Here is a 15,084-nt window from a genome sequence, read left to right on the forward strand (position 1 = left end):
AGATATGGAAAGGTTTTATCTATACTGTGTATTCACTGTTTCACAGAAAGTATTTCATTTACCACACAGAAATTCATGTCCTTAAACTTACCCCCTCTCTAGTTAAATCATATGAAATCTCAAATAGTTGCACCTATTTTGACAAATGCAATGATAGCTTCAACAATTTCCAGATATTTCAAAATATAGATTCAGTTCCCACATCTGCTCCTTCTGTGAAATGGAGCAATTTGCTTGCAGTCTCTGAGACTTGCATTTTCCCCCTGCAAATTGGAAGTGCCTACCTCAAAATAGCAGTGTGAAAAGTAAATGAAAGGCACAGTTGAAGAACTCAGCCTTATTTCTGATACAGAGCATGCACTAATTAACTCAGAGCTATTATTAGTTTTCACTACTCTATTTTATGATTGTTTCCCATCACTCTTACTCCTTTACCCTTATTACAAAGAAGTATAATCTTAAGTAATCACAAGAGGACAAGAGGCATATTTTATGTATTTTTGTATCCCTAGTCTCCAGCAAACTGCCTGGCACACAGTCAGTGCTTAATAAATGTTTGAGTACATAGTAGAAGTATGGCTTTTAATAAAGCAAATTGTCTACAATATAATGTAGAGGGAATTTAGCAAATTAGATGGGAATTCTAGCTAGAGAAATGTGCACACAAGCTGACACTGTCATATATATATTTGATGGCTAAAATTCCTAAATGTTCAAGTATTCCAGACACTAAAATTGACTTTCAATTTTAGTACCTCATGTGAACCATAGATATACAATTTTTGAAAACTTCTAAGTTTGTTCTAAGTTGGAAGTGCTAACTATACAGCCATGTCAATTACAATATTAAGCATTTTATAAATGTGAGATTCTTGCTTTTCTCTAAATATACTTCCATTTTTAATAAGCTGTCACAAGAAAAAGAAAAGGAAAAGATTAGCTCATTTTAACCATTTATATTAAATTTTAGAAATTAACACCTTGCAACAACTCACCACAATTTATAATTTTCAAGACCTTTGTATTGGGAGAATCTTTTCTGTAAGCTACAAAATAATCTTCATCTATCTAAAGAAGAGACCATCAGTTTCCTTAACTTTATAGGTGGAGAAGCTCTCCTGTTAAAATATGTATCAGTTTCAAAGAAATGAGAGACTTCTGGGTCCCTCGACTCTGTCAGCATAAGGCAAGTCTGTCTATTCAATGACCAACCCTAAACAATTGCCCACAGTACAGTTATTTAGGGCATCTCTATTACAAGTTATATATCATGTAATTTACAATCTTGTTAAGTTTTTAAAGGTAACTTCTACATTTATGAAGTACTTAAAATCAGAAGTAGTATCCACTGCCATGTTCTGCAAAGTAAAATACCATCTAATCCGGAGTTCCAAGAGCAAGATCAACTTCCCCAATCACACATTTGCTGGGGAAGTTGAAAAGATTTGTATGAAAATTACTCAGTGAGTGTGATAGTACAATGTTATAGAATGTAAATCCATGATCTCAATGACATTGTGGCCAAAGGTGGCCGCCCTTGTCTGCAAACGACTAAAAGTTCTGAGGTGTGACTGGCAGTCCTCTGTATTTGTATGCTCACCAGATCTACCCTGTGGTGGCTTTGGGCTCCGTTCCCAAAATCAGCTGCTTGTTGGCTAACTTGTCTCTTTAGTTCATGGCCTTTAAATGGTTTGGCTTAAGGGTGTGTGAGTGTGAGTGAGTGTGTGTGTGTGTGTGTGTGTGTGTGTGTTGTAACTGAAAACTAGTTATCATTAGCCACCAGTAAACCTTTTCATTTTTATAAGGATTTTTACAATAATTCTTTACCTGTTTTCTGTCTTACTTGCTTCAAAACCTACATGAGAATATCACTTGAAATGTGTGATTGTTGCAACTGGGGGAAGATTATTAGCTTTCGTTGGAAACATATTTTATAATAGAAACCTTCACACACCACAGGCCTCACTAAAGCCAAAATATTGGACAGTTTTGGGAAAGCCAATTTAATGCAAACTAGTATATAGAATATTTTAAACTATTCATTTCTTCACTGAACTCACTAGAACCCATTCTGAGAAAGGCATTCAGCAAAATGCTAGAGAGTTTAAAAAAAAAAAGCATCTTGCTTCTTTCCTAAAAGAGGTTGCAATTAAACATGGCTAAACAAGACACGGAATAAGGAGACCTATTACCTTGAATACCTACTAAGTAGTCTAACTTCATGCGATATTTTAGAAATACTAATTTCATTACCAAAGATGATGGGCTGATGCTTCCCTAGACAATTATTAATGTTATATTTTTCCTGTCATGATCATGGCACTAGGTATGTAATAGTCCCTCAGGAAAAAACTATTTTGAAAGGTTTCACTTTTAGTACCCAATATAAAGTAACTGGATATACTTCTAAGCATATTTCTATATTCATCTGTTTTATTATTGATTTCTAGCCACACAAAATCAGTGCGTATACTAATATTAAATCTAATCTTTTTGTCAAATTCTGCAGCTGAAAAGTTGCATAAAGATTTTTGCATGTTTTATAATTTCTCCTTTACAGTTCTCCTTCTCTCATTATAGGAATCCCCATATGTTATGTACAAGAAAAATCACGAAATGTTTGAAGGAAATGACAAGTATGAAGGATACTGTGTAGATTTGGCATCTGAAATTGCAAAACATATTGGTATCAAGTATAAAATTGCCATTGTCCCTGATGGAAAGTATGGAGCAAGGGACGCGGACACAAAAATCTGGAATGGGATGGTAGGAGAACTTGTTTATGGGGTAAGCAGACCAGTTTATTCACGAATTTACTTACATAAACCTGAAACTTTTTTTCACCTGGGCATATAACAATATCTCAAGACCTGTTGCTGTTTTTAAATTTGCAGTTACATTCAAGAGGCATCTACCATGTTCAGATGTTTCTCTAGCTCATTATGGTGCAATTTCCAAATAATGAGAGAAGCTAATACCTCATAACTTCAAAGTCAGGAAAGATAAAAAAAACTGAAATATGATGTCCTCTTAAAAAAAAAAAGTGACTTCAGTATCTGTGATGACCATTCTCTTAAGCTCGATGCCACTCTACTCTAGCCATGTTGTTTTAAGAACTACAAAACAAATCTATTATGAATGTTACTTGATAATTAAAGGAACAGATTTCCTCCAGCAGTATAAAGTTGGGCCTAATTTTAACTAGTTACTTGTACCCCTGTTGCTTGTACTTACTGGTCAATATCTTTTACATAATTGGTAAAGCAATCATTAAACTACTTTAGCATCTATAAAATATTCACCGATAATGTGAGATTCTTATAGATCTGCTAAACACAGTAAATTTAAACTTTATGCAGTGCTATCATTTTTTTAGACATAGCGAAACACAAAACTTGGAGCGTACTCCATAGCAGGCCTCACAGAAATGCACGTCTGGCCCTTCCCTCTGAGTTTACCAGATACTGAGTACACACATTGATCACCAAGGGCAGATTCAATGTAGACATTCCTGCCTGAATAAGAACAGGATTGGTTTCTTCAGCTATCACTGCAGAGTATCACAATGAAACCAGCAGTTCACAAATGTTGGTGATGCATGATATTTCCAAAGTCCAGAAACAAAACCTGGAGCTCACAGTGAGCTGTGCCCATTGAGTAACCAATAAAAGTCACATACACTCACAGTGTACTCGGAAATTTTCTGTAAGCCAATTCATATTTCACAGATTTCACCTTCAAAGCACTCTCTAATTCATCTTCACAAGACCCTTTTGAAACAATGACACAAGAGTAATCCTTCCCTAGAAGAGAGTAAAGACTCAATGATTGAGGACAATAACAGAAGTCTGGAGAGGGGCTCCTTTTCCAAGCCAGAACTACAATTTGGTAGTTTCCTGATTCTGCATCTTGGATTTCCGACCTCTACGCCACAAACTTTCTCCAACCAGTATCATACAGTAGCTGTAACCTCCACAGAAGAGGAAATTGTTTGGCATTAAGGAGCAATCAGTTAGTTTTATATTCATTTAAAAAGAACTGCTAACTTGTTAGTTGCCCTAAATGAAAAAAAATAAATTCAGTTTTAAGAAAATCAAAAAGGAATTTACCACACGGCTCATCAACACTTTGATAATGAGCTTTAGGTTCCAAACAAAAAGGATGTGTTTGTTTCTTGGTAATATTTTAAACTTTTAGTAATATTTTTAATTTTTGAGACAATAAGATTTTAAATGTAAACATGATTCAAGTTGTGAGAACTACAGTAATTCATTTTCTTTAGAAAACACTGTTGGGTATTTCATCTCAAAAAAAAAAAATCCTACTTGGATTACCAATTAGTTATGGATGGTGTAACTAACCCAAGTAACTTTCTACGACATTTGTCACGTATCTCTTCTCCAGAGTCCCTACCCACTGGGAAGTCCAGCCTCGCCCCTTTGCATGGGCTCTGACCACATTGTTCACGTGAGAAAAACAGGTGACATGAAGAGAGAGCATAGTCAACCAAACACTGTGTCCATAGCACACGTCCCAGTAACACAGCCCTGAGGTCAAGCAGTTCTCAAAGAGAGACATAGCACTTGCTGGTACTCACTGTATTCAATCATCAGTTATTCTGCCAGGTTTAAATTCCCTCATCTCTGCCACTTGAGTTTTTCCCAAAAGGAATCTTCTTCCATGTCTCTTATGCTTCCTGTAGATTTGGTGATTTTCATTCTGGTGTCTGCAAAGTCTGAACTTTCTTCTCATTTTATTTTTTACTTTCTTACTGCTAATACAATGAATGCCCGATTTCCAGGGCCCAAGGTGGAGCTCTATCCATTCTCTCCTGTCCAGCAAAGCACATTAGATAGTAAAATGATTCACTTTGAAGCCATTATTATTATTATTGTTATTACTATTATTATTTCATTATTCTTTGTAAGCTCTGTTACTGGAGTTTCTGGAAAAGTGTTCTGGAAAACCCTCACATGTGGCCTCAGCACACACCTGGTGGTGGCCAAGAAGCACAGGAATCTCCTCTGCCCTCAGGGCCTTTCTGCCTGTGGCCCTGTGCACCACACCAAGTCCATTCTGTGTCTTCTGTTGCGCCTTCACTGGCCCTGCTCTGCTTGTGTGCATGGATTTTAATTCCGGGGAGTACTCCTCCAAGCACATTCCGTGGCCTGCCAGCACCAGGATTACCTGTGGTACGTGTTAAAATGTGGGCTCATGGGCCTCACTCTGGAAGCCCTCAAGAGCCCAAGTGTTATCAAGTTCTTGCAGGAAACACTTTACATACTTCATTCTGGGAATGGCTAAGAGGTCATGGAACAAGGCACACGATGTCACATCTCCAATCCTAGCTGAGAAAGCCCAGCTGTATCTTCTCTGTTCACTTGGCTGTCTCAAAACACAACCTGTCAGACTTCAAAACTGTCCTCATCAACCATCATGTCACACTCTGATCCAGTGTTTGCCTCCCCTCGCACCTGATTTCATATGCAGGAGGCAACTTTATTTCTCTTCTTTTAAGGCTTTCACCCTCATTAGTGGTAGCTTGTGTAAATAAAATAAGAACACCACACCTGACAACTTGGTATGCAAAAGGTGGCATTTCAGATCAGTGATAGGATGCATTTACTCAATTATTCCTGTCGCAACAGCAGAACAACCACTTGGAAGATTAACAATGTTGGAGCACATCATCACATATGATACCAAGTTTAAAGGGATTGTAGGTACAAGAATAAAATATGCATGATCGACACTGGTCATATGATATGAGAAGAATTTTTCTAAGCACAAAACCAAAGGCTGAAAACACAGAAAGAAAATTCTGTATGGCTGCAGCAAAATTTAATACATATATATTGCAATGAAGTACCGTGAACTAAGTTGTGTAAACAAAACAATTACTGGACAGGGAGAATATTTGCAGCATATATGGAAAATAAAAGTTAATTTTTTGAATATATTTAAAAGCACTTACAAGTTAGTAAAAAATAAATACGCCGTATGGAAAATAAGGGCAGGTTAGGACATTGGAAGAAAAAAGGAGAGTGGCCATTTGATTCATAAAAATAAATTCAAATTAACACAATGAAATCTAGCTTTCCATGGGTCAGACTGGCAGAGATAAACAATAGTGAAGACACAGATGGGCTGTCCAGCATTCATAGCTGCGGACGTATCCACACAGTGCTGGCAACAGTTGAAGTCTGTGTGATATTCCTGGAGAAAAGTTTCACAAAACAAATCGTGACCATTATAAGGATTGTTACCACTTAGACCAGCAATCCCATTTCTAAAAATTCATCTTAAATACTTAAGGTACGTACCAGGGTTTGTCTTCAAAGATGTTCGCATCATCCAAGCTTGAAATTGTGTAAACCTGGCAACAGCATAGCATAGACGTCTCCTAAAATAAGAACTAGATTGAGCAAATTTTGATATTTTCATATGATAAAACACTTGCAATCATTAACTAGTTTTTAATGTATATGATAAAAATAAAAAGGAATTCATCATATACTTCTGAGTAGAGGAATTATAAACTGTTGTGTTTTGTATTATCCCTTTTTAAAATAAAAATATTATTCATCAGACCATGTCTAGCAGGGCATATATGAAGAAAAAGCAAGAGTAGGTGAAGGGAATGGAGGTGACTTATCTTAATTTTCTGTTTTTATACTGATTTTTCCATTGCTAGTTCATGTATTACTTGCATAATGAAAGTTATACAGGTAATAATATGGCAGAAATAATAATAATAGCCTCCAGGCAGTGAGCCTGACTTTTGTGTGTGTGGGCATTTCTGCTGTAAGCTACGTTCATTCTCACTTGAGGGCACTTAGGGTTAATGCTCCACCACCCAATGGGCAGCATCATGGCCTAAGGACACCCCCTTGCCAGCCTCCAGATCCCCTGGTACCAAGCTGCGGGCCATGGTGTGCAGCAACACCTGAGCATCTCCCAGGGTGGGTGGCAGGGTGGCAGCCTCTGTGTAAGAGCACACATGCCTCACAGTGTTTCTGATTCCACTTTAATGCCAAATATTTTCCTTTCAAGATGATCAAATAACGTTTGTTCACCTGTAGATCATGTAACCGTTCATACTGTTTTCATGACACTTTATTTCATTCAGTTTAGAGATCACAAGATTTATGGAAGACACACCAACTCCAATCACACATCAGCCATGATGTTTACAACTCACCTGAGTCTCAGTTCCAGCATCTAAAAAGTGATAAACAGCGTTATCATGAGTGTTAAGATATTTAGTTGAGCATCAGATACATGATCCCTCCGTCAACGCTCACAAGGATTTTCTTAGGACTTCTTTAATGGAAAATCACAGGAATGTGGGGAGGCAGACAGGAGAGTGTCCTTGCTGTACAGACATGGAAAGGGGGCTCAGACAAATTGCTCCAAGTCACAGAACAAACACGGAAGCTGGTGTCGTATGATCATACTAGCCGAGACCTAGATCCACTGTTTCCCAAAAGCTGTGTTAGAAATTCAAAGTAGAAAATCAAACTATGTGAATAGGAAGAAAATAAATGCCCATTTCCAGATTTTTGTGTGCGCTGGATTGGAAAAATGTCATCAAGCAGTGGGTTTCTTCCATCCTCCAAACACAGACTGTAGGGTAGGTTTTCTTACAACTGGAAAGGAATCAAAAAAGGACCATTTGATATTTGCATTCATAATATGAAGGGGCGGCCAAGTCATGAGTCAGTGGCACCATTCCAAGTGAAACAGAAAAGGCTGCAACATAGCAGCAATTCTGGCCAAGAAATTCAGAGTCAGCCCTGTGGGAAGGCAGCTAGGCTCCTCCTCTGGCCCGGCACACATCCTAAAAAACTAACACAGTTATCTGAATTTAGGTTACTTCTGCTTATGTCCACTCTTTCCCTGGTTTTCTTTGTTCCCATCTGATCACCAGCACTGATAAAAAAAAAATACCTTGTGCAATTTAAGTGGTAAATTCTCCTAGGAAAAGAGTTCACTGTTCATCTTTGTATTTATCACTGTTCTTAGGCAACTGTTGGCGTCCCTCTTCAAAATGTAGAATGAATGCATAACTAGTTCATTTTGAGTGGATTAATCCAGTGCCAGTTGCTTCATGAAATGCATTAACCTATGTGTTTTCATGTGTCTTTTCTCTTATAGAAAGCAGAGATTGCTATTGCCCCTCTGACAATCACTTTGGTCCGAGAGGAGGTCATTGACTTCTCTAAGCCCTTCATGAGCTTGGGCATCTCTATAATGATCAAAAAGCCTCAGAAATCTAAACCAGGAGTGTTTTCCTTCTTGGATCCTCTGGCCTATGAGATTTGGATGTGCATAGTCTTTGCCTACATTGGTGTCAGCGTGGTCTTATTCCTAGTTAGCAGGTTTAGTCCATATGAGTGGCATACAGAAGAGCCAGAGGATGGAAAGGAAGGACCCAGCGACCAGCCTCCCAATGAGTTTGGCATCTTTAACAGCCTCTGGTTTTCCCTGGGTGCCTTTATGCAGCAAGGATGTGACATTTCACCCAGGTTAGTTTGAAAACCCTTCCCTTCTTCACCAACTCCCCAATAATTCTCAGTATTGTATGGAATATCTCTCTACACATTCTTTTCCTGGAGGCAGAGCATTAATTTGAAACACAGAAAAAAACTTGCAATTCCCAAATTAGTCTAAAGTACATTCATAGCCAGTTTTTCCAAGTTAGCACCAAAGGTGGACACATCCCAAGGATGAACTTTCCTAATGGAAAAGTATGCAACTGCTCAGAACTCTCAAAGATAAGTTAGTATTAATATTTCTTTCAATGGTCTGGCAGATAGAAATGAGCATCTAAATTGTCAGACTAAGAATTTATTTTCATTTTGCCTCCTTTTCAAAATCAAAAGTTTTTGTTATTGTTGCTGTTGCTCATCTTTTAAAAATTAATTTTGACCTTGATTTACATCCCATGTATGTCACGGGAGATTTCTGCCACAGACTTAACCTGACACCTGAGTTGGTGGAGCAAGTACCAGATAGACATTTTCTGTGTAACAAAACATGAATAAACCAAGCTGTGGGCAGTTAGCAATCTCAGTTCTGTGTCAGTTTAATAGACATATTTTTCAATATCTGTGGAGTCATGGCTTGCTTCCTTTGGATGCCACTAAGACATTTTTTAAGAGTGGTAAATCCAGTGCCAACGTATTTTAGTTATTTTTTAGTTATGTTTGCCAAAAATGTAGCCAATGTCCTATTGCAGGAAAAACATCAAACTTCTCCCACAGAAAAAAATAACCACAAGTAGGAGAAGCTACGGATTGAACTTAAATATCAGTGACTTATATTAGTATCACAAATATACAGATGTTTTAAGGAAGTGTATGCTTTCTCAAAAGGAGATATTTTAGGCAAAATGCAGTCTATGTTCCTTAAGACCCAGGAAAAATGATAAATGTGTTTAAATTCTAATAACCTAGGAATCTGAGTCAGTGACTCTGAATCAATGAAATGAAAAGAAAGCAAAGCAAGTCTCATAATGGTTTTGAAAACCAGGATTAAGCAAATGCTAAGTTAAACCCAACAGGTACCAAAAAACAAACAAAAAAAAAAAACCAGCAGGTGTCACTTATATAATAATGTTTAAGAAGGGAGAATTTTAAAGTTAGAAATGTCATGAAAAATATGAATTTTTTTCTTACATTAAAAAAAATGTTTAAAAACAATCTGTCCCAGGAATTTTAAATAGTTTGATGGTCCCAGTGAGTGGCATCAATTGTGAAAATGACCTGGATTTTTTTCTTCATTCCACCCTCACTTTCCCCGTGCATCTACATCACCCACACACCCCTGATACCAGGGAAAGGATGGGGGGGGAGAACTTTTCTCTTTTGAGATTTGGCATCCATTTTTAATGCTGTCATGCTGTACATTGACAAGTCACATGCTCTGGTCTCATGTTGGCAGCAGCAGAGAGAACATTCTTGGAGCATTAGGTAAAGATGCATTAGGAGATAGCTTCTCCTCCACTCAGATCAGAAATGAAATATCAAACAAACAAAACAATCCTCAGCGGAGGTCACTCTGAGACCAGTGTATGTCCTCCTCTGGTCCAGCCCCATGTGGGCTCATGTCCCACCTGCCCTGGCAGGGCTCTATCTAAAGGCAGGCCCAGGTTCTTTCAGAAGGGCATCCACCAGCTCCTGTGAAATCTGAGACCGTTCCCATTGCTAACACGTACTGCTATTTCACATACCACAAAGAGAGAAAGGATGCTGCTGGTGCAACCACACAGCTGTGTTTTATCCTATCACCCATAGTCTGCACCCTAATTGCAGAGATGCTAAACTGTGGAGGGGGAGGATATCGAGGAATTTAAGTAAGGGTTCCCTTTCTACCTCTGAAGCAAAGGCATGACGTTCCACATTCCTGTTGATAAACAATAAAAAGGAAACCTTTTCTATATTTTCAGTGGCATTCATATATTCGATATGGCATAAAAGGCATCAGGTGATTCAGAAAGTCTAGAATCATTCTGTAGTGGACTGCCAGAAAACAAAATGATAATTGCCATTGTGATTTTAAACATAACATGTGAATTTATGATATTTCTTTTCTTTCTCTATGTTGGTTAGAAAAAGGAAAATGTGCATTACCTTATCCATGTTTAGATCCCTCTCAGGTCGAATTGTTGGAGGTGTTTGGTGGTTCTTTACACTCATCATTATATCATCTTATACCGCTAACCTCGCCGCTTTCCTGACGGTTGAGCGAATGGTCTCCCCCATAGAAAGTGCGGAAGACCTGGCCAAACAAACAGAAATTGCCTATGGAACACTGGATTCAGGGTCAACCAAAGAATTCTTCAGAGTAAGTTAAGGGAAAAACTAACCATGAAATGTTCATGATTTTGAAATTCAGGCAGTTGTTGCCAACAGGTTATATTATATTTGCAGGTTTTGCAAATATAACAGTAATTCTGTGTTTAATGCTAATACTTCTACTTGGATTTTATAATCACTTTGGTTTGCAAAAGCTAATTTGTTTATTCACATTGCAAGAGAGACCCAAGGAAAAGTAACAACAAAAAGGTAATTCACACAATGTTATTAATGTAACTTATCCAAAAGATTCCAGTGTTGATAATGCTATGATACTGCCTCTGAGAGGATTATAATTTATGTATCCTTTGGGGTTAAGAGCATAAAAATGAAAGCAAGGTTGTTTTGTTTTGTTTTGTCTTAAGAATACATTTAATTTGGTGCATTTGAAACCAAAACCTTAAGTGAAGCTCATATTTCCTCATATGAGGTATAGTCTATAATCTATTCTGTAACAACGGACTTCAAAGTAATGTAACAAAAGATGGTAACAGAACTCTTAGGCTCTGGACACCTTCTAAGGTATGGTGTATGCTGCTTGTCTCTGCTTTTCTGCATAAAATTGTTCAAACTGACATAATTTCACATGTGGATGTGACCCCTTTCTTTGGCTCCCCATCGGGATGGCAGGTATTTGGGTTTTACGTTTGTTTGTTTCTGTTTTTTTTAGTTGTGTATTTTATTAGGAGGATGAATGTTTGATCAATGAAACTCCTTTACTCTGCTTCTACTGAAATCCGGAGACACGCACTTGATAATGTCTGGTCAGAGATAAGGATTCATTTTGTGATTTTAAAACCAAAGCACTAAAAAAATAAATAAATAAAAACAAATAAATAAATAGATAAATAAATAAATAAATAAATAAATAATAAAACCAAAGCACTAAAAGGTAGCCAGAGTAACATTTTCACAAATATTTACCTAAGTAATAATGAGGGCATTTTACGTTTAATCTCAGTTAATCTAGGTATTTAATAATTTAGAAGTCAAGAATATTTCCCGATTGTCTAAGCTTTCATGTAAAAATAATGACAGCCCTTTGAAGTAAGTGCATGCTTATGTATACAGTACTTGGAGATTACATTGTCATTTTAAATGTATATGCTTATCACTTTCTCACTCAGCTTGGAAATTAAAAACAACAAAACATCCTACTTTTTAAACTTTCATCTACTTGAAGTTCAGTAAGAGATTTTTCTTTTTTAAAAAAGTATCCTTATATACTACATAATACTATATTAAGAACAAATCACTCAAAAATTCTGTCAAACCCATCACTGGACATTGTTTACAAAATAAACCAGGCAGTGAACAATGTCCTTGTCAACAATTTAGAGCATTGCTAGTAGATATAATGAAACATTTACAATAATTATGAAGTATTTGCAGATTTTTCTAAAACTGTAAAGAATGCTCATGACAATACATTTTATTAACAATATTCTGTGGATAAACTTAACTGACCAAATTTTTTTTTCAAATTTTTAACACTTACTGAGTGCATCCCAGTCTTTAAAGCTTCCTGATAGAAACGTTCACATTTTAGCATAATTTCAGTTCCTTGCTGGAAATCTGTAAATCTGTAACTGCTTCCACCAAAAAGTAAGTAGGTAAAATTCAGTAACTTTGCCTAGAAACCATTGGAGGTATGCATCAAAATGGAATACAAGTTTGTGCTATCTATCACTTGCATTTTACCAACAAATGACAACTGATTTTCATGTAAATAAGGCAAATATTTGCAGGTTCATCATTCTGCCTTGAGTGATAAAGGGAGAAAGAAATGTCATGTTGATTCCCTGAAAAAAATGTCAGCAATAACTCACCATAAAGCTCTTTGGCATCAAGCATGCTGAAAATATTTATTTCTAATCTTTATAGAGCTTTTAAAAATTGTTCCAAATTCTAAAAACTGGTGAGGTAGATAAGAGACTATATTGATAAGAAATACAGGAATAAGGAAAGCCGGCTTGCTGGATTTGCAGAGCCTTTCAGAGAGGCTGTGCCGGTCACCCAGTGCCTCTCTCCTCTCGCTCCCACCCAACTCCAGTTTTAAAATTGAAAGATTTTTTTATAAGGCATTTATTGTTGCAGAACGGTCTGAACCCTAATGGGACAGGAAAATAATTTTCCCTGGCAGCACACTTTCAGAAATGCATAAACTTGGGTTCTCTGATAGAAATCTAATTCATTTCCTACCCTATGTTCCCCGTCCTCTCCCACAGATGATGACCTGGTTTAAATAAACCATTTTGTCTGACGGGTTGAGGAAACAGAATGTGAAGGGTATTTTTGTACTTGTCAAAATGTTTTCTCGTAGGAACACAGTAATGGTACATCTATCAGCTCCGCTAAACTGCCTCAGGCAGTGACCTATACTCAGGGCTTCAAAAAATGTTGCAGTCACAATCAACTAGAGAAAGAATTAGGCCAAGGGGGTGCTGGGGGGGGGGCTACATCCAAATTCAACCGTTTCCTTGGTTTGGCCCCATTATGAAACTTGGTATGTTTTGTGTTCTGTGTATCTTGTTAAGCATAAACACAGAGGCATTTAAGGAAAGTCTGTACCTGTCACTTAACGGCAGCCTTGCTGGTGCTTCAGCATTATTACACACCTGATGTGTGCACACCGATTTTCATTGCAGTTCAGATGTGGCTGTTTCAGTATAAACAGGAATGCATAAATGAGGTGATTACTATCTCAGAGCTTATAAGATTATCAAATATTGTGCACATCAGCCTTGCTGCATAAGCTGCCGGAAGCAGAAAATAATTCACCTGGCAACAATGTAAATATTAACTATAGTGCATGACATTTGTACATATTTTCCATTAAAAACAGGAAAGGCAGGATACTTAATTTTTGAGAAATTTTAAGGACAGCACATTTTTAAAACTCCAAGAATTATTCTAAGTAATAAAATAATGCTTGAAATCATAAGCTTCCTCTGCATTGAACTTCACAATAAATACAGAAATCTGAGATTTTTCTAATCTTAAAAAAAAATAATGACTTTTGTATTATCTCTGCCAATTACCTTGAGCATATACACTCCCCAAACCTGATCCTTAAAAAGACATTACAGTTGGAGGTTTTGGGGACTGGAAATCCCATTATCACTGTATTCATGAGTTTGCTGGATCTGCAGAAATTTCCTTTCAGCCTGTCTCATCAAATTTATAAAGGTGTGCTTGCCCTCACTCCTAAGTATACACCTCCTGTGGTCACAAATACAGTGCAGGGATATGATTTCTAGTGTTCCCTTTCTGAATGCCCCAGGCACCCCTTCCCCATGAGGATGCGACCTTATTTACGCCATTCACCTTGAAATCAGAATCAGGATTCCTAAACCTTCACAGAGTGACAAACAGTGTGATTTTTTTCCCCTAAAAGAGTCGCTTTCATTATTCCCCTATTTTCCACCGGGAAGCTGCATTTTTATAATTTCCTTCATACAGAAGGCTTGCTAAGTGTGGCACAACTATGCTACGGATTCCTCTTTCTTCTAGACTTTAAAGGAATTAACGTAACTTCTTTTGCACTTACGGCATATATGATTCAATATACTTAAACAAATGCCACAGTAATTTCCCTCACATTAGTATTATGCAAATGGACTTCTAAAAGATATCTGCGGCCTAAAGATACTTTATTCTTTTAAAAAGGAATCATTAGCTTTAAGGTTTCATTGCATTCTATAATTAAATTATCTGCATAATTACCAAGCCCTAAACATACTCTTTTTCTACTCTGCTGTGTTAGTTTTATTTAGCGGTTCTGATCCCTTTCAGTAAGATGCTGAACAGTAACTAGAAGATTGCCAGGTAATTAGCTGGACTCTCATATTCTTAAAAAATTTTCAAAGAAAATTTTCAATCAAAATAATACCCAGGTTTTACTTCTTCTGTTTTCAATGTAGTACACCGGACGAAATAACCAGTGTATGTGGACCTCAGTACCCTTCTAAGTGAACCTCTCAAGTCAAGTTATCAATGCATTTAAAGAGTGATTATACACTGAAAGGATGTTATTTACCAACATTTCTCTAAATGGAAATAATCAGAATAAATGTTTAAGGACTTCTGTATCATCTGGTGATCCAGAAAGTTTATGGTTTTTCAGAGATTGAAACTTGTTATAAAATGGCAGAGTTAGGGATCCCTGGGTGGCTCAATGGTTTAGCACCTGCCTTCGGCCCAGGGCGTGATCCTGGAGTCCCGG

At 37.1% G+C, this 15,084-nt stretch overlaps 1 protein-coding gene across 12 annotated transcripts in view; it reads left to right on the forward strand.

Annotated features, from left to right (window-relative positions):
• Positions 1-15,084, forward strand: part of GRIA4 (glutamate ionotropic receptor AMPA type subunit 4) — a 374,556-nt gene that overhangs the window by 316,369 nt on the left and 43,103 nt on the right. For all 12 annotated transcript variants that reach the window (XM_077893287.1, XM_077893291.1, XM_077893289.1 and 9 more), the window contains exons 11-13: positions 2,581-2,787; positions 8,158-8,528; positions 10,650-10,848. In XM_077893287.1, the coding sequence (XP_077749413.1) occupies positions 2,581-2,787; positions 8,158-8,528; positions 10,650-10,848 (777 nt within the window). The remainder of the gene's footprint in view (positions 1-2,580; positions 2,788-8,157; positions 8,529-10,649; positions 10,849-15,084) is intronic.

This window comes from Canis aureus, chromosome 3 (assembly GCF_053574225.1).
Source record: "Canis aureus isolate CA01 chromosome 3, VMU_Caureus_v.1.0, whole genome shotgun sequence".
Lineage (NCBI taxonomy): Eukaryota > Metazoa > Chordata > Mammalia > Carnivora > Canidae > Canis > Canis aureus.